Consider the following 23288-nt stretch of genomic DNA (forward strand, 5'->3'; position numbering starts at 1 on the left):
ACACAGTCAAACAACCTCTCTTGAGGAACCCAAGACATTTTTATGAGAAAATGTATAATTTAAAGATCCACATGGCAGACGGCAGTCATCCTGAAAAAACAATTCTCTCATTCACACCTATGGACCATTTAGAGTCACCAACTAAACCTAGGCTGGATGTTTTTGGACTGTGGGAGGAAGCCGGAGGACCCGGTGAGAACCCACGCTGACACAGAGACAACATGCAAATTCCCCTGGTTTGAATCCCTGCAGAACTTCAATGATGAAATGGATGTTAGATAACTTAAAGGCTGAAATAATGAAACACACGCAGGTGTCCACACTCCTGTTGATTCTGAATGATGACATTCGTTTGATGGTGGTGACAGCAGCAGTAATCGCTTCAGGATATCAAAACACCAGTATCCAACACACCAATCGCTGCTTGAGCACAGATAGCAATTACCCTCGCTGTAATGAGCTTGGTCCAAAGGCAGTTCCAGTCCCCACAAACACCACCATGACTCTCCTTTCATGCTGAATACTTTCACAGCACAGATATGTCTTTGTAGTCTCTGGGAAATTGATATCACACCATGTTATTGAACAAATAATGTGTGGAGGTTGAAGATTTGGATATAAGCTGAGCTCCAATCAGTAATCCCAGTGAGGTGGTTTTCAGAGCATTAGTTCTCCTCAAATGGGGCTTTATGTAATGTAAAAAACATTTTCACTGCTAATCGTTCCAGGAAAAAGGGTCCAGGAAATGGCCACCAACATCATTTCAAAGTGCATGTAATGGGTGTAATAATGACTCTATACATAAATAAACAAGTTAATAGTAAACAGGACAATTTTAGAAAATTGCTTGTTTCAATTATTTTTTGATGATTGAAACAAGCAACCGACTCAAAATGTGCTTTCTTCTATTAATGTGCCGTAAATTGATTACAAAACCACCAAAAAGGCATCCCTCTTGTTATCCTGCCATTCCCACTTTCTATCCTCAAGTAGCAGAGACAGTGCAGAGGGGTTGTTTCCTTTAATATCTCTCAGTTGCATGATGTTGTCATGTAAGGCAGCAATGTTTTTTATTTTAATAAAAAATATCCATAGAATGATGGAAGGTGGGAGGCTGTTCCAAAGTTTAGGAGATAAGAATTGCAAAAAGACGGTTGCCCCTGGATTAAAAACAAGAATGAGGAACGGATAAAAAAAGCCTTGATCAGATGATTGGAGCTGCCACCAGCGAGACTCTGATATACAGTATACGCTTTCAATATTGATTGAAATGGTTAGTAATAGAGTTATTAATGAAATAAAAACAATGTTTATTGGGATTTTTTTTTTAGTTTTGTGACACTTTTAGATACCCTCCTGTACTCCTGGGCTCCTTTTTGACCCCAAATCATTTCCAACATATGATTAATATAGGTTAACTTTCATAGAATTGCTTGAATTTTCAGCATATGTGCCCCTCTGCAATCATGATAGATAATATAAATTTCAACTTTAAATTTTTACGTGTTTTGTAAAATTTCATAGCACCTGTGGTCCTCAGGGGTCAAAAAGGACCCCATGACATTAGACTGGTTTTACGACATGTAGAAAAACTTTTTTTTTCACCTTTTAAGGCAACTCATGACCAACACATTGATATATAGTTTTCATATTTTTTCCATTATTATTGGTCAATTTTAGTCAAATATACAAAATTAGGGCCTCATTTTCAAGTTTGACTGTGTGTGTCCTTTTTGACCCCTGAGGGCCACAGGTGTATAGTAGACGGGAGGAGTACACAAGGGTTAAACAGTATTGCTGTTCCTGAGAAACAAACATAATAGGAGGGTTAAATAAATAAATATTTCAGCAACTAAGTGGCTACCAACTGCTTTTCCCACTGACATCAACGGCAGCATCAGAGAGGCTCAGTGTGGAGATTAGTATGTTACTCAGCTTAAAACCTCCATTATTCTGAAAGGTTGTCAGGAAATGTCACACAGGAGGTCTTTATTCTATGGTAAAAGCAACACTTTCCTCAGCCGTGCTGCGAGGCTGGCCCTCCTGCTGCAGAGCTGTGACCGTAAAAAAAAGAGAAAAGGACATAACCCGTGCTAATTTTGATCCTTACCACAAAAAAACACATATTAGATCATGACCAAAATGTAGGCACTTTGTTGTCTGTGTGTGTTGTTGTAAACAGAGCAACAGGAAAACAGTTCATGACAGGAAGTAGTTACTCACACAGCAGGTCATTCCAATACAATGTGATTAGATGTGGAGCAGGTAGATGCATACATTTGCATAATAAAATACATCTCTGTTGAAGAAATAAAAAGTCCTTAAAGACCCTAATTGAAGACTCAAACAGTGACGTCATGGCTGACATTATAGTCTTATTAAAAAGCACACTAAGCCTCTTAAATGCCATCAAGGATATGCATGTTTTTGACAGGGTACATTGAACAAATAGCGCAATATGCATTCTGTGCAGCAGCTTGTGATTATCTGCACCGTATCATCTGCATAAAGTGTCAGCCAAGACCTACACATCATTAGTAAGGCCCTGTGTAAACTGTCCACACGTCACAATGATGATTGCTTTGTGAGTTGAGATAAGTGGGGAAATTAAAACTATTAAAATAATGACAGGATAGATCAACTTAGCAGTCACTGTGCTGCATACAGAGAGCAGATTTCTGTTGGCTGTGAGTTGAATTACGTGAACGTCAAAGTCATTCAACAGCAGCTGAATCTATTTTGAGAACAATGGCTGATTCATCTCGGAGGAAATGTTCAACATTGAATCATCTTGTCACTGGACAATTTGTTAATTCGCTCAATTTGTGATACTGTTGAATTTGATCTGTGTAAATGGTTTGATTGGTGAAGCATAAAATTGGATTTGCAATCACAGCTCCCATTAATTCTATTAGCCACCAAATAAAGGTCCTCCTCAGGAAAATATCCACGGGAATAAAATGAGCAGTATATGTAGTAAAATGACCAGTGACACAGTGCTCGAATATAACGAAGTACATTTACTCAAGTACCGTACTTTTTGAGATACTTGTACTTTACTTGAGTATTTCTATTTTATGTTACTTTATGCTTGTACTCCTACGTTAAAATGACTAAATGACTAAATGTTGAGAGGTAAATATTGTACTTTTTACTCCACTACATTTAGCTGACAGCTTTAGTTACTTTTCAGGTCGAGATTTAACATAAAAACATGATACATTTAAAGTGATTTTCTTTCAACTAAACCTCATAACAGTATATTAATTAGTAAAATGAGCCCAACTTTGAGAAAGTTAAAACGCTGCTCATAAAAATGCATCAATAATAATAATGCAATAATATATTTGGAAAAGTGGTGGAATGTAACTAAGTACATTTACTCAAGTACTGTACTTCAGTACAGTTTTTGAGGTACTTTTACTTTACTTGAGTATTTCCATTTTATGTAATTTTATACTTCTACTCCACAACATTTTGAGGCAGACATTGTACTTTTTACTCTTGTGCTTATTACGCATTTTTATTAAATAAACCACATAAAAGTATATTAAGTGGAAAAATTAGCCCTACCTTGACAACAGTAAATTAAAGCTTACATAAATACATATTCATTGACATTCTAGTCAAAGCGAAGCTGCTTAAACCTGCGTTCTTTCTTATTGCCAGTAGGGGGCGACACCACACTTTGCTAAAAGAAGTCAGACTGTATAGAAGTCTATGAGAAACTGAGCCTACTTCGCACTTTATTAATTACCTTAGTAAACATTTTTTTAATGATTTTATGGTCTCAATCGCGAGTTTCAAGTTTTCATCAATACAGCATGATGTTAATTTAGTATATTATGGTCCCAAGTTTTGTTGAATCGTAAAAATATGTTGTGATTAATTGATGCTGACGATTGAGATTTGATCTATATACAAATTCTTCGAGTGTGTGAGTTTTTTTTTCTTGTTTTCCAGTTTAGCAGGATTGTTTTCTTGGTAACAGCTAGGGCTGTAAACAGTGTAGTGATAATTTGATCATGTATTGTATTGATGACATGTCTCCTAAATCAAATCAAATCAACTTTATTTATTTATTTATTATTTAGAACAAGCAAAAACAACTGTCTTACTGGGTAAAATCCAGTAAATAAAAGTGGGTTTTAAAATGAATCTCAATTTTGAAATTAATCTTAATTTAAAAAAACCACAAAGAACAAATAAAAACAAATACAACAGAGCAAAGGCTCAAGTTGAGTGAAAAGCCAGTGAATCCTAAGATGCAGAGTTGAGGGGATAGTGGGATGCGGCAATATATGTGATAGGTGATCTGTGACTTGTATCCAAAATTGGTGTCCAGTACCCATTTTATGTAATCTCTCACCTGTGTAGTGTGTTCTGTGGTTAACCTTATATTGAGTTGTAAATTTGGGATTTTGCAGTGAGTATATTATGGTCCCATATAGAAAAAAATTGACTTTAGGGTGTAGCTACTGTCTGATTGACAAATTGCTACCACTGGGTACTGTTTTTTCATCTTAGAATTTTGACCCTATGACAGCGTGTTTTAGGTTTACTTTAATAGACAGACAAGTATAATTCAAGGAAGTTTTGTGTAACCTCACCTCACCTCACCTCACCTCACCTCACCTCACCGTGTTTTAGGCAAACAAATGATCACAGCTGCTAATCTTACTGATTGTTGACTTCAGTGGAAGCATTTAATAAAAACAAAGACACCAATGCTGCATGATATGAAACAGAGATAAAAAAAAGATAGATGACACTGGTCATAAATCATGCAGCTACACTCAGGTCATTTGTGAGAAAAGCTGTGTTTATTTTTGCAATCCATAAAACTTGCAGTACATGAAGCAGATATTATAGACGGTCCAGTACAATGAGGACTCCTGCGTGTTGTGTCCAATTCAACCCCACCTATAGTATGTATTAATCTGACTTTATACAGTAACCTGGAACATACACTTTTAATCTGGTACTTAAATTACATAATTACACATCAGGTACAAAATGTAGACTTTTAAAAAAGTTAATAATAAAATATAATCTAGCCGTATTTCCCATAATAATGTCTCAGAAACATCCTTCATTTACTATCATGTCATTTTGGTAAAGAGTGTTGCTAAACAGTGATGTTAAATGGCACAACATGAGACGTGAACACAGTTACAGTGTAGAAAACAAACAATCTGGACTCACTTTTACATTCCCTAATAATCCCCAGTGACAAAATGTACGTAATGTGATTATGACTGATGACTGTGAATTAAATATACAGGAGCATCAACTACGGAACTACGGAAGCATAATGCATTCACATTCTCAAAAAAAAGAAGTTTTTCTGAACTTTGAAAAAAGACATTTATTCACAATAAATTTGATTAATTTGATTTAGACTTTTTTTCTCATAAATCCGCAATCTTGCAAATTTGTCACTTTAAATCTTATAAATCTGCAACTTTTTTCTCGTAGATTTGCGATTTTAAGTCTCTATAATCTGCAACTTTTTTCTTGCAGATTTACTACTATTATCTCATGAATCTGCGACTTTTTTTTTTGCAGATTTCCACTTTTAAATCTTATAAATCTGCAATTTTTTTCTCACAGATTTGCGATGTTAAGTCTCATAAATCTGCAACTTTTTTCTCGCAAATTTGTCACTTTTAATCTTGTAAATCTGCAACTTTTTTCTTGCAGATTTGCCACTTTAAATCTTGTGAATTTGCGCATTTTCTCGCAAATTTGCCACTTTTAAATCTTATAAATCTGCAACTTTTTTCTCACAGATTTGCCACTTTAAATCTTATAAATCTGCAACTTTTTTCTCAAAATATTACCCTCCTCCCCGGGGTGCGTATTTCATACTTGGCCCTAATACACTGTCGTACAGAAAAGAGCCATGGACAAAAAAAATCTGATCTGTCCTGAAATAACCGGAAAAGTATCACAATTATAAGAAAAAGTTTTATGTTAAAAATAAATCTGCACTCTCTTACCCAAAGTTTTAATCAAAGAAAATAAATCTACTCCTTCTTTTCAAAAGGTTTAATTAGAAAAAAAGATTGTATTTTTTTAAATAACCTCCGAATTCTAAGAGAAGTTTGGATAAACAATCTGCTCTGTTTTTCTGAATCAACGACATAATTATTTGACATTTTTTAACTTCATGAGGAAAATTATCTCATCAATTTAGAAACCCAAGAACAGCCTGTTTCCATGAAAACTGGGCATTTTTTTTTATTTTTAATGAATGCATTATGCGTCTGTAGCTGACAATTTCTGGTGGCTACTTTATTATAGTTTGTGTGGAGGTGACAAAGCATGATTACCGTGCGGGCTCATTACATCCCTGAAGCTGCAGAGAAATAATAATTGTTTGTGTGTTGGTGCACACTGTGAATCCTCTGTTCAGTCCCAAATGAGAAAACAGAGCTTTGCCTTTGTACCTGCTCCTGTTAACATTGGCTTTTTATCAGTAGAAAGCAGAAATTAAAATCCGGCTTCAGTGGAAGAGACAGAAATTCACATCCTGGCTCAGCCAAAGTGGAAACACTAAATCCAGCTTTTATTGCTCTGTTAGCACCTGGGGCAGTGATATTTGTTTTAATTCCACCTGCAGTTTTAAGATGAGCCATAATTATTTTCATCCATCCAAAGAACAAACCTGAACAAAAAGCAAAGGCAGAGTTAACTTTTATCAGTGAGGAGATCGCCCTGATAAAGCTCTCCCACTGAGCAGAAATATGTCGGCTGCAAGTTGGAGATTAATTGTTTTATCAATAAATATCTGAAACAGAAAAAAAGCTTTTTGCCACTTTCTGTGCAGTGTAATTGATCATACATTTTCAATGTCACTCAGCATGTCAGCTCTGGACATGTAGCAAAATATGGATTAGAAAAGAAAAGTGCATCAGAAATATAATGTGAAAATCATCGTAAATGTCAAAGCAAATTCTGTGTTATTATAGCAGCCAATTTACAGTGCAGGTGTTAGTACTTTTTGCAGTGTTTAACCAATTAACACGTTTTAGCCCGTGTAAAAGACGATGGTTTTATGAATGTATAATGGACTAAAAACGTGCAAATTCACCAAATCACCCTTTTCTTTTCAAATCTTGATCAGAAACTCCAAAATAAAACAGCAGACTGCTTCGTAAAACAAATAGGGAAAAAGAAAATCACATTACAGCAGTATTTCTCCTCCGTGAATTCAACTCTGCATAGATTTAGTTTAAGACACACACAGGTAAGAACTTATAACAGTACTATGAAGGGGAGCGAGAAGACAGACTTTGTTTCCAGCGACGCCTCCTGCTGGGAGCTGAGCGTAGAAATCAGGAGAGGTTCGAGTGTTCTCCGCTCATTCTGGGCTCTCACAGAGGCACTTAAATAGAGAAATACATAGCAATCAGTCACACGGTAGGCAGTCACCCCACTAATTATTACAACTAACAATTATCTCAATTATCTCTGTTTACATCTGACCACATACAGGCCTTCTGTATTTTTCCTATATTATATATGTCATATACCACTTAGTATACTGCCCTACAAAGTCTAACTGCAGTAACTACACAAAAGATAAAACTGAGAAAAACTGCTTTTTAAAAAAAAAGTTTTAAAATGTTTTTAACTAGCCAGCATAATGGGTTATAGGTAGATAAGTGATAAGAAACGTATTTCTACATGTATTGAGGATGTAATATTTACGCTCAAAATCATGGCGATCTGTTTGACCTTTGACCCCAAAAATGTAGTTACTGCATTGCTGTAAAAGGTTCTAATAGTAATGCAGAAACAGTAAGTGCACTAACAACAATATTGTCGTCTTCTTTCAGCTTTTATATTTTGTTTTCAGTGAATAAACATTTTCAGATTGAATTTGTTATAAATGTATTTAAAAGTGTTTAACAACTCTATTCAAGGATTTGCATATTTATTGCATAGACTTAATATTATAAAGTAATGTTATATTTCAGTCCTAATATCATTTTATCTCACTTTTTCTACTTAACCCTATCTAGATAATAATTTCCCTTTCAAATAAACTTGTAATTTCGATTATTTTTGTGTTTAAATTAATATATATATCCAAAGCAGACTGTGGCTTTACTGTGGTCTGCTTGGTTTTATGTTGGATTTTGTAGTTACTGCAAATTTTATATAATTATTTATCTGAAATAAAACAAAATTGAAATCTAAAACTGTGTCACAAGATTAAACAAACATCAAGGAGTTCATTTTTAATTATAACTAAATTTGAACCAAAACTGTAGTTACTGCAGTTAGGCATTGTAGGGCAGAATACTATACTGTATATATCTCTGCATATATTTAAATATATTTATTCACTGATGTTCATGCGACTACATGCAACAACATATTTAACCTATTTAACATGCTAAAATATATTTTCTCCAATGTGCAATATCTGAAAAAATGCAAAGTAAAAATGGTTTTATATATATATATATATATATATATATATATATATATATATATATATATATTTATATATATAAATGCCAAATAGCATGTATGTATATCATGTGTATAGAATGTATGTATATGTCTTATTTTTTATACATTTAATTGTCTTCTATATCTTTGTGTCTGTATCGAGAGTTGCTGTGACAACTAAATTTCCCCACGGCAGGATAAATGAAGTCATAACTTATCTTATTTAACTAGAACCCTGATTAATTTTATTTTTTTTTCCAGTTCGAGATAGATATTTGGTTCAGTTTGCACACATGGCACGTTCAATATTAACAAACTTGAATAAACAAGCAAATTCTGCAGCAGTGGAGCTCCTGTGGAATTATGATTTGAGCCTGATGTTGCTGCCATGTTGTGTGGAAGACTTGTTTCCCTGTTGATAGGGGGGAACACTATCATTTTTATAGTGTCTTGGTAGTGCCTGACTAGTGCTGAGATGGGCTGAATAAAGCCTGGTTACTGAAACATGCCACCTGTAAAAGCAGCTGCCAGTCACTTAACCCTGCTGTTATGTTGTAGGTCAAATTAACCCATTTCAAAGTTTAAAAATCCAAAGATAAATAGTTAAAAGTATTTTTTCATAAAAAGAAAAAAATGTAAAATGTAAAATGATATTTAAGAAAAAATCAATGTCATGTAAAACCATTGTTTTTTTATATGTAGGTCTTTCCAATGTACATAAAAAAGTTTTAACACAAATTTTTTTTAATGAAAAAAAGAGTGAATTATCCTCATTGATCCATGATCTGTGAGACGTAAAGAACCCCATTGCACTACATATTGCTTGAAAAGGTTAGTAATGGAGTTATTAATGAAATATAAATAATGTTTGTTGAGATTTTTTTGTTTCTGACACTTCTGGATAATTAAACATGGTTTATTGCTGTTCCTGAGAAACAAACATAACAGGAGCGTTAAGCTTAGGTTATTTCACCGGTGTTTCTAAACGTGAGTAGCAAGGAGTTGGCTGTTATCTGACCAGTGTGGACAGTGGCTCTGGTGTATGACGTTCAGTATATCTTCATTTTACACTTTTACACTGTGAATAAAAGCCTGAAACTGTCAGACAGAAGTCATTTCAGTTAATACTTATTATACCAGCAGAGAAGCTTCCTAATCAAATCCTCTTAACATCATTATTATTTCTTTGTATACCAGAGCAGTTTTCTGATTTTAACTCAAAGCTGAATTTGCTGATGCCAGAAGCAACATTTTTGAAGCCAATCTGCCTAAACGGCTCTTATGATTCTGTATGTAGCACAGTAACTTAGCTTAGTCTGCATTGTGGACTCAAAAACAGGATTGAGGAGCAGGTGTGTGCCTACCCAGGGAGGTGGTACTGTATCGTGTCCGCTGCAGCGTGCCGTAGCTGGGCTTGTCTGACAGCAGGATGCGGTGAGCTGGAGGGGGCATTATTTCTCCGTTCCTCTGCAGAGAGGCACACCTGCGAAATGTCAAATCTAGCCTCGTCTGGATGTTACTGGAGCTGTGGGCGCGCTTGATGTCGACGGGGTCGTGGATCCCGGCCTTCCCGTTGACGAGCTGTGCTTTGCAGTTCTGTGTGTCGCAGCCCGAGGCGAAGCTGACCTTCCTCTCTTCTGGTGGTGCCGTGGTCAGCGTCCCATTGGAGAGGGACAGTTTGGCTAAATTACTACACGCCAGCTTCTCTAGTTGACCGTGGCCATTCATACGCCGGTCCTGTCCCTTGAATGGCGACCCGGGGAGATCTTTCTTCATGAATCCAGGTTTGAAAAAAGACAAGAGGCTTTCGTGGCTGCGGCCCTCCTGTGCCCTCTGACCCCTCCTGTCCTCAGACTGAATGGCCATCTGTAACAAGTCTTTTTGTGCCCTGGAGGCCCCCCCTGTCTGCACTTTGGTCCTTCTCAGTGTGGAATCTCTGCTCGGAGGTGCACTGTGGCTGATTTGACCCGCTAACATGGCCCCTCTCTGGAGCTGAAGCTGGAGGTCCAGAGTCCTGCAGTGGTCCTGCCTGGCTCTCTTAGATGACCTCTGCCTCAGAGAACCATCCTCCCTGGCTTTGCTGTTGTTAGCGACTCCCTGGCTCATGCTCCTCTCCACACAGGCTCTGCTCTGTCCCTCTGGTATTTTGGGGGAGTAGCAGATGTCAGAGCCGGGTCTGTCTGTATAACTAAGACTGCTGCCGCTCGGGGAGCTGCAGTCCTGTCCTACTTCCAAGACTCTCCCCTGGGTGCTCCTTTGTGGCGGCGTGGCCACCAGTGTTATGATCGGGTCTTTGGTACATCGTGGGCGCCGCCCAGACTCCAGGTACTCCACCAGCTCCCCAGACTGGGCCTGGGCTGGTTGTCTAATGCGGTCCTTGGAGCCAAAAGACCACCGCAGTGGAAGAACTTTGCTCAGAGTCTCCTTGGACTTGGTTGGTGATCTCATGCTAACACTCCGGCCCTGGCTCCCACGCACAAACGGCTTGGCTTCAAACCCATCTGGAGGAAAAGACATGACACATTACTACTACTACACCTGCTAAGGTACTAGCCTGGCTAACAGCAGACTAATTACAAATGAGATTAGTCTGGAACCAGCCATTCATTTCTCCGTAGAGGAGGTGTGGTTTACGATCCTCCAGAGCCGTTTATTGGGCGATACGAATGTCTATCAAAAGCGTCTGTATGTAGCTCTTAGCCATTCGTATCAGTTATACCAGATGACGTATGTAGAGCTACAGAAATGGATGTTTACATAGCCGGACTAGCCCATCTCTACTTTGAGACTAAAATGCTCAATTAAAAACTGCTTCTGCAACATTTTTCTGCAGCATGTTCTGACTCTGGCTGCTCTGTAGTTTCAGCTCAGTCTACCGTGTGTGTGTGTGTGTGTGTGTGTGTGTGTGTGTGTGTGTGTGTGTCTGTGAGAGAGTGTTGCTGCTGCTTTGCTTCTCCAGTTCTCGCTTTCTGCAAGATTATTTATTTTCACGCCTTACTCCCCCTCATGTCATTCAACCACACACATCTGATTTTATGGGCAATAGACGAGCTGCTGCAGGTCTCTCGGCGGCTCCGCTGTCCCCCGGCTCGTAGTGAGATCACTGGCGTTACAGCAGTGAGCGGTAGCGGGGCTAGTTGGTAGATTAGGCTTTTGCCAAATCCTGTACCAAGGCTAAAAAAGCAAGGCTAAAACATCCTTTTTGGTGGTGATAAAGGAGTGCAAAGTCAAACATTGTTCTTCTTTTAAAATCAACTTTCACTCTAAACTATTTAAAATGCCGTCAGCTAGATCGAAAGAGTTTCGTGTCTGCTGCAGCCATGTTGGATCTGTAAGAAAACTACAAAACTCAAAGCTTCCATCTGCTGAGTAGTACACGTCATCGTCTTGCCGTCCCTTCCCGTTCTGTAATTGGATCCCTAGAACAGGGATAAGAATCAGCCGTAGTTGCCAGACCCTTTCGCAGTTCGAAATGAAATCGAGCGCGCAAGGCAGTATGGGTATACCCAGGCTTCTAAAGTACAGTGGTGCTTGAAAATTAGTTTACAGTTTAAATAGTTAGTTAGTGTACTAATAATAGTTTAGTACAATACTTCTATCTCATTTGTTTAACTGGGTTGTCTTTATTTTAGGGCTGCAACTAACGATTATTTTCATTATCTTTTAATCGGTTGTTTATTTAAACGATTAATCGATTAGTTGTTTGGTCAAAAAATTGTTTTAAAATATCAATCAGTGTTTCCCAAACCACAAGATGACGTCCTCAAATCTCTTGCTTTGTCCACAAGCCAAAGAGATATTCAGTTTATTGTCATAAAGGAACAAAGAAACCAGAAATATTCACATTGAAGAAGCTGAATATGGACTTTTGTCTTTAAAAAACTGCTTAAACCAATTATTCAATTATCAAAATAGTTGACAATTAATTCAATAATCAATTTTTGTTCGATTAATTGAATAATTGTTTCAGCTCTACTTTATTTACTTTTTGGACTTCTGATGATGTTTTAGGTCATATTTATGCAGAAATATAGAAAATTCTATAGAAAATTATTGGTCTGCTCGGGGGACCCTGAAATGTTTTGATTCATTTCAATTTTCATGATATACATGTTTTTTCTTACAAAAGCCTTCAGAGTTGATATATAGGTAGATTCATAGCTTAACATAATATGTTTTGTATTTTTAAATCACTAATCGTTCATAAATGACATTCTTATCTAATAAATCTATAACTCTTACAAAATATGTTTAATGTCTACTGTCACATATAAAATACTCCATAATCTCCATAGCTTTTACAGTATTTGTTACTGAAGTTCGTCACCAGTACAGAGAAATTGGATATCTAAACGTGTGATATTTGAGTTTGTTGTTGAGTTATGTTCTAATGCATTTTTATATTTATTAAATAAATATAATGCTTAAAAATAAGCAATAACGGTTAATTTATCGTTGATAGTGAAATATTTGTATACATGTATGAGCTGAACATTTGTGAATGTATGATCAGGATGAAATATTTCACAACTAAAGAACATTTACATCCACTTAATGCAAAACAGACATGCTGCATGTGATCCACTATCACTGTGTGGATGTATTTATTCATTTTCATTGATATAGCCTCACTGTGACCTGTTACCACGCCCATAACACATCAAGTTTGTCTCTGTTCGTCTGAATTTAGTGCTGACAGCAACTGCTGTCCACGTCTACACTTCGTTGACCATTTTAACAGCGGATCAGTTTCAGTTATTGTAGGTAGCAACTGACTAAAGGGCTGTTTCCACTACCGGGCAATACCCGGAATGAGGCGGGTCTCACTCACCGAAACGCCTCTAATTTGAGTACGAGCCGTTCGGAGCCGGCTTTTGTTGGGACTTTTTTCATCCCTGTTGAAGAGCAGGGTCTTTTTTCTCCCCTCAAATAGCCTGGTTACTGATTGGATAGATTGCTAAGCAGGATGTGACCTACTAAGTGGGATGTGTTGTAGTACTCTACAAGTAGGGTTGCCAACTCCCCGAAAAATAAATAAGGGACACTTCATTGGCAGGGCCGGCTGACCCGATTGCCTTCACCCATCCTGGCGTGGTGAAATTTTTTAGCCCCTTTTTAAGTAAAATGATTTTTTAACAATTTGACTCGAACCTGAATTGAATTAGATGCATATTTTGTGTGACATGAATACATGGAAAACAAATGATTATCCAGCAATTCACTTTAACACAAAATAACAATTAGGCCCTGTTCTTCAAAGATGTAGTGGAGTTTGCTGATAACAATTTGATTCACTCCTTTTGTTGGCTTTTAAAATGCAGCATGTATGCAATTGAATGGCCATTTTGGAAGATTATAGCATTCCATAATTCCAAATTGGTTCAGTAAAAAGGCATTAAATTCATGTCATGAACACATGGGGACCTGGTCTTCAAGAATGCACTGGAGTTTGCTGATAACAAATTGATGTATTTATTTTATTGGAGCAGCATTAATACAATTGAATGGCTATTTTGGAGTCATGCAGCTGACAAACGGGCCGTACAGTGCAATGTAATTGCGCACTAAAATTTAAAGTGCAGATGGCGTGACCGCAGTACTGGAAGCATGTTGTTTCAGATCAGTCAGTCCACCATGGACTAAGGAAAAAGAGCGCACCGCACTGCACACCGTGCAGTGGCTTTATAGATGTTATCACGCACTTTTTCCACCCAGGTGCTTTTGCATCCTTTTCTGTTTTTTTCTCGGAGGGGTACTAGACACATTGCTGCTCGAAGGTGTAGCGCCCCGTAAAGCAGTGTCGGCGTCTGTGTCACTGTCACCTACGCATGCTGCTTTGTTGTTTTCTGCTATCTTCTCCTCGACCAATGGGATGAGCGTATTCTGTATCGTCATACTCGTGTGTGAACGCCTGGGAACAAGTTTACCGTAAGTTTACATATAAATCGCCCTGTTATTACATTTTCATTGGCATTTACTGACTATTTTTTGACTGTCACAATAATACGGGACAAAGTGCGTCCCTTTTCACCTCAATACGGGACGGGTGCTTTTGTTTCTAAATACGGGACGATTCCGTTTTTCAAGGGACGGTTGGCAACCCCATCTACAAGACAACAACACACACCATTTGTAAAAGCTGGCTAAGCAGTGTTCCCAACTTAGCAACTTTGTTGCTAAATTTAGCGACTTTTCAGACCCCCTTAGAGACTATTTTTCAAGAAAGCGACTGGAGACAAATCCAGCGACTCCTTCTTACTCTTTTTAACGAGCCTCTAAAGAGCCGGCAAGAGCCGTCATTAGCGGCAGTTAGCTACAGTTAGCTCTGTAGCAGTACAGTGTGTATGTGCTGCTGCTGCAGGAGGTGTTCACTTAGCGATCTCTGTTTGTTTACAACAAGCACCGGACACTCTGTGCACAGTTAGCCATGCCGTTAATTCACAATCACTATGTTTATGATCAGCGGAGACTCTGTGCATAATTAGCCATGCTGCTTTCAGCTGCTGACGTTGTGCACAGTTAGCGACGGCGAAAACCATACGTCATCTCCAGAGTCTCTAAATCCCTCTGGGGGCTAACTTGTAGTGGAAACACGCAGAGTGAGCAGACTTTTGAGAGGGTGTGGCCTGAGACTTTCCTGGTGGCCACTTTTCCCCCTAGTGGAAACACGGCTTAAGACAGAGCAGCCACAGTAAGCTGCAGGATAAAGAGCTGCAGGTAATAGACTGCTCCAACTCCTCAGAAAGGTCACCAGCTCTTTCGGTGCTCTGTTTTGTGTGCAGCATGACAGAAGCCCTTTTGTCTGACTTCTGTACTGAAGACAGCATGAGTTTGTTTGGATGCACTCTACAATGACATGCCAGCTGCTTGTATTTCTGAAAAAGGAACTGGTCAACAAGTTGAAGTAGCAAGAAATTACACTTACTGTTACCACCAGTAACCAAAAATGTGAAATCAGAATTTTAAAATACTGATGTTAAGTGTTTTGTATATGCAGCAGTGTCTGCTACTGCAGATACATACTTGTTTCTGCTATTTTGGAGGGTTCATCTCCAAACACTGGCAGCTCAGGAGACTCTGGGGCCTGTATGGGCCCTGGAGGTCCAGGGACGGTTCCTCCAGACACCACGCTGCCCCTCTTACTGTCCCCCACTAGCCGGACCAACCAGTGGTCAGATGTGGATGAGCTGGTGGAACCTGTTAAAAAAAGAAAGAAATCAAAAATAGGCACCGAGAGGGACTGAAGGCTTCCCACAGCAACGGCTATCGCATTCAGCAAAGTCCCGGTGAGATCACAGAACACCTTCAGTATTTCTACCCATCTGTGAGCTCAGCTGAGAGTGAGTGAAGCTGAATGCTGCTCTGACTCCTAGAAATGAGAACTGTAGCTGGCAGATGGTCAATTCTTTCTCTGCTACTGTTCAGAACCACCTGTGCCTCCCTTATTTATTTTCTAAAACCCAAAACTCTACAAAAGGCCTTCCATTGGTAGATGGTAGAGTGGGCGCAGGAAACCTTGAGTCAAACACGATTCAGTAGCTCCTCCTGCTCCTCTGGCTCTGTGAGAAGGTCAGGTTTTTATACAACTTTAGCCAGATGAAAAAGAATACAATCACCATGGGAACTATAGGTTGTAATTTAACCCTCTAGAGTCCATGAAAACACCTGCATATTACTTCTTCATGACGTGATGACATAAAAATGAAGCAACATTGAGTCTTGCCATCAGCTTCCCTCTAAAGTTCTGGCTATATTCGGCTATATTCGGCCAAGTAAAACTGGAGATATTGTCAAATATATTTAGTATAAAATATAGAACTAGAGATTATCCTCATTTTACCTGTTATATGTTATATTTGCAACCTGTTTTCATATTTGTAATATTTAAAATTCTGTGTTTTGAAACACAATTTTCAAGTTTAGATTTCATGTTTTCTTAGTTTCTTTTGGCTTCGAAGATTTTGATCAAGTAAGTCAATAATTATCAGGACATATAGGTGAGGTAACGCTAAAACACTGATACCAACATGGCATAGGGAAAAATTTTTAACAGACATAATAGCCAAAGATTTCAGAGGGTTAAACGATATATAAATATTAAAATGTAATGTCTAGTAAAGCTTCTCTTAATTGGTCAGGTGTTAAAAGTTTGGCTTTTTGCTTAAGATTTGGATTGGCAAAAATACAACAGAGCCAAAAAAGAATGAAATTGAATCAAATAGAAGGGCAGGCTGCATGATGCAGCTCCAAGGCAAAGATATCTGATTTTGTTTAACAGCATGTGGCCTCGACTCCTCTCTCATCATGTCTCCTCTTGCCTCCTCCGCTCACATCTACCCTGGGTAGAACTGATACGTGAGGAGAGGAGGTGAGGAAAGGAGTTAGGGTGTGTGCAAACTGGGAAATGAGAAAAACCTCTGGAGGAAAGAGTGGAGTAAAGGGAAGGTGAGAAGTAGCAAACAATTGAATAATTTAGATGCCATTAGGGCTACATAAATCTATATTGTGATGGCTTAAAAATATGATTTCTTTCTCTTTGTAGAACCAGCCACAGCACATGTCCATGATTCACACTGAAGCTTCAGCTCATTAAAGAGAGAGAAGTAGAGGGACAAGCTGAGTCCGACCAAGCTGGAGCGAGGGTTGTTGTTATCACAACCAGCCAGACTGCATGTTTCAGACAGTCCTATGTTCTACTCTAGTAGGCTGTACTGAGAGAACACTGAAAATTACCACAAACAGTTCAGCAAACTAACTGTAAAGAGGGAAAAATAACAGATCTGTGTGGGCCTAGCTGCAAATAATGATTTCTCCTCCATTATTTCTGTATTTTGTCAGAAGGATGTGAAGCAGACTGCGCTGACTGTTCTCAAAATAACGAGCTGTTTCTGAGGATTTGAAAGGACTCACCTGTGACTGAGGAACTGGCAGACCAAGGAGGGATGGTGTTTCTTCTCTGATAGAAGAGGATGTAGGCTCCACGTGTGCACACCTCCGCCTCTGGCACCGGCTCAGCACTGCTGTCATCATAGCTGTACCACTGGCCGTCTACGGAGTTTCTACAGAAGGCTGCAATCACAAAAACAGTGGAAAGAAATAACCTACATGTAAATAACACCACATTGGTGTGGTAAGGAGACTTGTCAAAAGAATCTTTTTGTATATACATATATATATACACACATATATACATATACACATATATATATATATACACACACACACACATATATATATATATATATATATATATATACATATATTCGATGTATTTACTGCATGATCAGACTTTAGTTCCATTAAAGTGAACCATTTTCCTCAATTTACCTTAAGATGTACATTGATGTTACCAGACCATTGCTGAATAAATGTTAACAAAAGAAAAGAAGGGCTTAGTTTTAGGGTTGAGAAGATTTGTAAGAGTCACAACTTCAGTGCAAAAGTAAAAAAAAACAAATTAATTTAACAAAACATTTTTCACTCTAGCTCTTTGGCTTTTCAGAGTTTTCCTATAAAAATCCAAATAACTCTCAACTGTGTTCATATCTCTGACAAACTACCACACCAATGGCTAGAGTGAAGCAGCTGAGTAAAGAAACAAGAGCACAGATTTATACATTAAGGAAAGAAGGATACACTGAAAGAGAAATTACAAAATGCCTAATGATGCCCGACAAACACGTCACTACAACATGAAGAGACTAGAAGAAACTGGAAGTTATGATGATAGAAAAAGTTCTGGAAGAAAAAGGGTTACTACAAAAGCAGAGGATAAACACATCATTGTCACTAGTAAGAGAGATTGGCGAAGAAGCAGCACCACAAATAAGGGAAGAAATCACCATGACAAGGTCAAAATCCATATCTCTGACAACTGTGGAAAGACGTTTGAGAAAGGCTGGTCTAAAGGGTTGTGTATCTGCAAAGAAATCCCTACTTCCTCAAAAGAACAAGAAAAAGAGACATGAGTGGGCAAAAGCACACAAAAATTGGACCTACTGTATGATGACTGGAAGCAAGACAGACAAAAGCAAGTTTGAACTATTTGATTCAAATCGCAGTGTCTATGTCCTGAGAAAAACTGGTGACCGTCTGAAAGCACCATGCATAACTCCCACAATAAAGCACAGAGGTGGTAGTTTTCAGGTGATAGAGTAGGAGATTTGTTTTCAGTAAAGGGTATGCAGTTCCATCTGGACTCAGAAGTGTGGGTCAAAAGTTTGTTGTGTAGCAAATAAAAAAAATAATGACCCAAAGCATTCTTCCAAGCTCTGTCAGGGTTACCTAGACTAAAAAGAACAGGAAGATGTTCCTTAAAAGATGCCCCCCCCCCAGTCTCCAGACCTCTCTCTATGAGCTTGTGTGGGACTAATTGGATCAATCGGTCAGAAAAGTGCGCCCCGTGAATCAGCAGTCTCTCAGTGATGAACTTAAGAAAGCTTGGAATGCAATTCATGGCACATACCTTAAAAAACTTCTGGAACAAATGGCTCATATATGCCATGCTGTTGTTAAAGCCAGAGGAGGTTACTATGGAGAAAGCAGGGTCTAAGCAAGAAAAACCTAAATACCTGATACTTACAATTAAAATGTGTTCTGTTAAGTGACTCTTTATATAATAATCATTTTTATTTTGTTGCAAAGTATACAAATGAAACTATGATCTTTTTTTGTACAAATTTGATCTTGCTTCCAAACTTTTGGCCTGTAGCACGCGCGCGCACACACGCACACACACTTTTTAGATTAGCCTTTTCTATTTGACTATGCCATTCTCATTTCTGCTGTTTGTTGTTTTTATGTAGTTGTTTGTTTTTATGTAGCTGATTTTGTTCTTGTTTCTGAGTGACATGAAAGGCACCCATAAATAAAATGTATTATTATTATTATTGTTATTATTATAATAATTATTATCATCATCATAGAGACAGTTTGAAAAAAATCTGATAACTTGATATTCATATGAATAAATATAACACAAAACATAAAAAACAAACTTGATACCGATCCACTTTCTGTGGGGTCCCTCAGGGGTCTATCCTGGGTCACCTTCTATTCACCATCTGCACGACTGGTGCAAGTCATAAATTCGACCTCCATAGTTTTGCTAATGATATGCAATGATTTAAAGCCTAGTTAACACCTCCTGTATTATGTTTTTTCATGCTGAAATCAAGACCTGTTTGTCTAAAAATGTCCTGCAGTTAATTGAAAAAAATAAATCTCTCCAAATTAGACAACATCATAATTACCTTTTCTGGTCAATTACCCTTTCTTAGCCCCAGGCTCACAGCTGCTTCAGCCTGGGGCTGTATTGAAGAAGACCATAAGACCGATGATTATTACCATAAGCTCATTAGGAAAAGCTTTACTGAGGAAATAAATCAAGTGACTTCCTCATTGGCTTCACTTTTCAGGCTCAGGGGTTGCTGCTTTATTTCACAATTATTATTATCGTCAGAGCAATTATAAGGTCTCAACTTTTCCAAATGTCCTTGTGCTAGAATTTGTTAACTTCTTACAGATTAGCTTTATGTAATTTATTTGTTTTAATCAGTTATTAATATTTTTTTCAATAGAAGTTAAATAAATAAAAGTTTTTATTTAGACCACTTCATATTTATTAAATATAAATAAAATATCATTACTGCAGAGGCCTGCTCCGTTAAGTACATTTACCAAATCAGCCAGGCTTATTTGAGTTAATCTGATTATTTTCAGTTGATTTGGTTCCATGAAGCAAATTGGACAAGTTACTATGGAAATCTGTTCTGGGAAACAGCAACAGTAACAATAGGGTGAATTCGGGTAATGTGGGACACAATTTTGACTTTGTTATATTTTTCTAAATTTAAAAATATTTTATGTAATTTCAGTCACATGACACCCACGGTAGACCAATAGTAAAGGTTTTGATGACTATATTTACTTTAAGCAGGAAATAAACCAGCCAAACCTTAAGTGTCCCACATTACCAAGTGTCCCACATTACCCAAATCCACCCTAACACCCAAATACCTGCAAATAAGTCAGACTAACTGTAAAAAAAACCTGGCTTATTTGGTAATGAGCTTTTTGGAAGAGGCTCCTGATCTTTCCTCAAGCAAGATGTAAGTTATTCAGACCTGTGTAATGTCCGCCGTGCATTCCTCCATGGTGGTTGCACACAGCATACAGATCGTACAGGAAGTCAGGAGGAGCCAGGTCGGGTCGTCTGGGCTGTTTCCAGCCGGGCTGCAGAGGCGGCTGATGGTTGCGGCTCACCATGTGAGGCGTCATGTCCAGGCCCGCCAGGGGGAAATGCACGAACGTGGTGAGCTTGTTCCTCCGCTCTCCCACCTGCCTGAAGCGCTTCAGGTGGAGGATGAGGATGTCCGGCAGCGTCCACAGGCTCATCTTCACCATGCCCTGCTGCAGCTGCTTACAGTGGGGGCACTTCCACGCATCATCTGGGGCAAGCTGGAGGAGGAGAGGGCGGAGACGGGGTAAAGAAGACAAAATGGTCATTGTCTGTCAGCTAAAAAGCCACTCTTGTCCAGATTCATCAAATTCAAAATCTGAACTTCCTCTGTATTTATTATACGATACATAATGAACCTTGGAGTCCTCAACTTTTAATCTGTTGCCATGGCTAGTACTTTTGTTCACCTTTTCCACCTCCAGTTTTCTTTTTGAACAGTTGTTTGTTGTTTGGCACAAAAAGGCATTTCCTGCATGTCAAACCACATTTTTGTGTTTTGGACTAATAAAACAAGGCAATTCAAGACATCACCTTGGACTCTAAGAAACTAATGAAAAAATTGTTACATTTGTGTTCAGAACTCGTCTGGCTAACACCAGACTAATCTCAAATGAGATCTAGTCTGGGAACCAGCCGTTCATTTCTCTGTAGAGGAGGCGTGGTTTACGATCCTCCAGAGCCGTTTATTGGGCACTTAGAATGTCTATCAAAAGCGTCTGTAGGTAGCTCTTAGCCAATCGTATCAGTTATACCAGATGACGTAGTAGAGCTACAGAAATTGATGTTTGTTGTGTGTGTGTGTGTCTGTGAGAGAGTGTTGCTTGCTGCTTTGCTTCTCCAGTTCTCGCTTTCTGCAAGATTATTTATTCTCACGCTTTATTCCCCCTCATGTCATTCAGCCACACACATCCACTGATTTTATGGTCAATAGACGAGCTGCTGCGGGCTTGGGGCTAGCGGGGCTAACAGCTAATAGCCCCGCTACCGTAATGCCTGTGATCTCGCTACGAGCCGGGGAACAGCGTAGCTGCCGAGAGACCTTTCGCCTTTTCAACTTTCGCTCTAAACTATTTAAAACACCATCTACAACTAAGGAGAGTTACGCGTCTGCTGCAGCCATGTTGGATCCGTAAGAAAATTACAAGCTTCCGTCTGCCGAGTAGTACGCGTCATCGTCTTGGCGTCCCTCCCCGTTCTGTGATTGGATCCCTCAAACAGGGCTAAGAAACCTCTCTGGTTGCCAGACTGCCTGGAGGTTCGAAATTAAATTTGAGCGCGGAAGGCAGTATGGGTATACCCAGGCTAGTTCAGAACTTGAAACAAAAGCAAATATCCTTAAATTAGTCTGCAATTTGCTACATTCTGCTATATCTAAAATTGCAAATATTGCACACAAAACACTAAGTGCCTAAGTCATTTCTAGAGGACTTCTATGAAAGACAAGAAAAACTGTTTTGTCATTAGAAGGGACAATGTAACATTTCCAGTGGTGGAAGAAGTATTCAGATCCCTTACTTAAGTAAAAGTACAAAAGTACCAGTAATTAGTATTTCCTTAAATGTGATATTCCAAAACTCAACTTTAAAATTCCATTCGACTTTAATGGAAACACAGCTAGTTTGACTATTTTCTTCCACCTTCCTCTCCTTTTTTCCACCTCAAAAAGTAGTTTCTGATTAATTTCTGTAACTGTGATGCAGCATGACCCATCCAGTCGCACTCTTTTAGTTGTAATGCACTCCTAGTTTCTCAAATGATGACATAAATAAAAGCTATTTCGAAGACTATATAGTAGTGCACAGTACATGTAAGGAGTGTGGTCTCAGTAGGGGGCGTGGCCTCAGCAGCCCTGCAGTGAGCAGTGTTCTGTGTGCATGTGATTGAGGAATAGGAGATATTTAAGTGTACTTGCATGAAATCTGGTTGTTTTAGTCAAGATTATGCTAAAATAAATTTTCCCCAGTATACTTAAGTTCCCTGGTAAGATTTATTCACAGTTTATTCCCGTTTATTCCTGTTAGGAGCAAAAATGTGAGCGTGTCAGTTTTTTAATCTGTGACTTGTAAAATAGGATTTGTGCACCTTTAATTAAGAATTTGTGAATGTGTAAGTGGTGTGTTGTATTTGTCGAGAAAAAAAAATCTACAAGTACACAACTCATAGAGTATGTGACTTCAAATTTACTGATACGCATACACAATCACTGTACACAACTACAAATTCCACTGTTAGAGGTGCTCAAATCTTTTGCCCCAATAATACCTTCATAGAGTTCAGGTGATCTCTGGACAAGATATAGAATAATTATGATTCATTTTTTAAGGCTTAGATTAACAGAATACCACACAGAAATTGATTCTGGCAGCAGTGTCTAAGAGAAATGTTAATATTGGGATTGCAGCATTTTTATTAACATTATTAATACGAGGCAAAGTTGAAAGGGATACATTTTCCAGCAAAAGATGTTGCAAAAGTTTGCAGATGCACGTCATCTGGTGGACTGAGAAGGAAGCTCCAGGCAAGCTCTGGGCACTGGCAACATGACAACGTTTCCCCTTCAAGTGTCTGTTTATCATCCATG

At 38.4% G+C, this 23288-nt stretch overlaps 1 protein-coding gene across 1 annotated transcript in view; it reads right to left on the reverse strand.

Annotated features, from left to right (window-relative positions):
* Positions 1-5450: 5450 nt before the first annotated feature.
* Positions 5451-23288, reverse strand: part of usp43b (ubiquitin specific peptidase 43b) — a 116929-nt gene continuing 99091 nt past the window's right edge. Inside the window, exons 12-16 of the mRNA XM_059347887.1 lie at positions 20592-20925; positions 17377-17535; positions 15490-15663; positions 9831-10967; positions 5451-7390 (exon numbers count right to left, since the gene is read on the reverse strand). Coding sequence (XP_059203870.1) covers positions 7380-7390; positions 9831-10967; positions 15490-15663; positions 17377-17535; positions 20592-20925 — 1815 coding nt within the window. The 3' untranslated portion in view covers positions 5451-7379. The remainder of the gene's footprint in view (positions 7391-9830; positions 10968-15489; positions 15664-17376; positions 17536-20591; positions 20926-23288) is intronic.

This window comes from Centropristis striata, chromosome 13 (assembly GCF_030273125.1).
Source record: "Centropristis striata isolate RG_2023a ecotype Rhode Island chromosome 13, C.striata_1.0, whole genome shotgun sequence".
NCBI lineage: Eukaryota > Metazoa > Chordata > Actinopteri > Perciformes > Serranidae > Centropristis > Centropristis striata.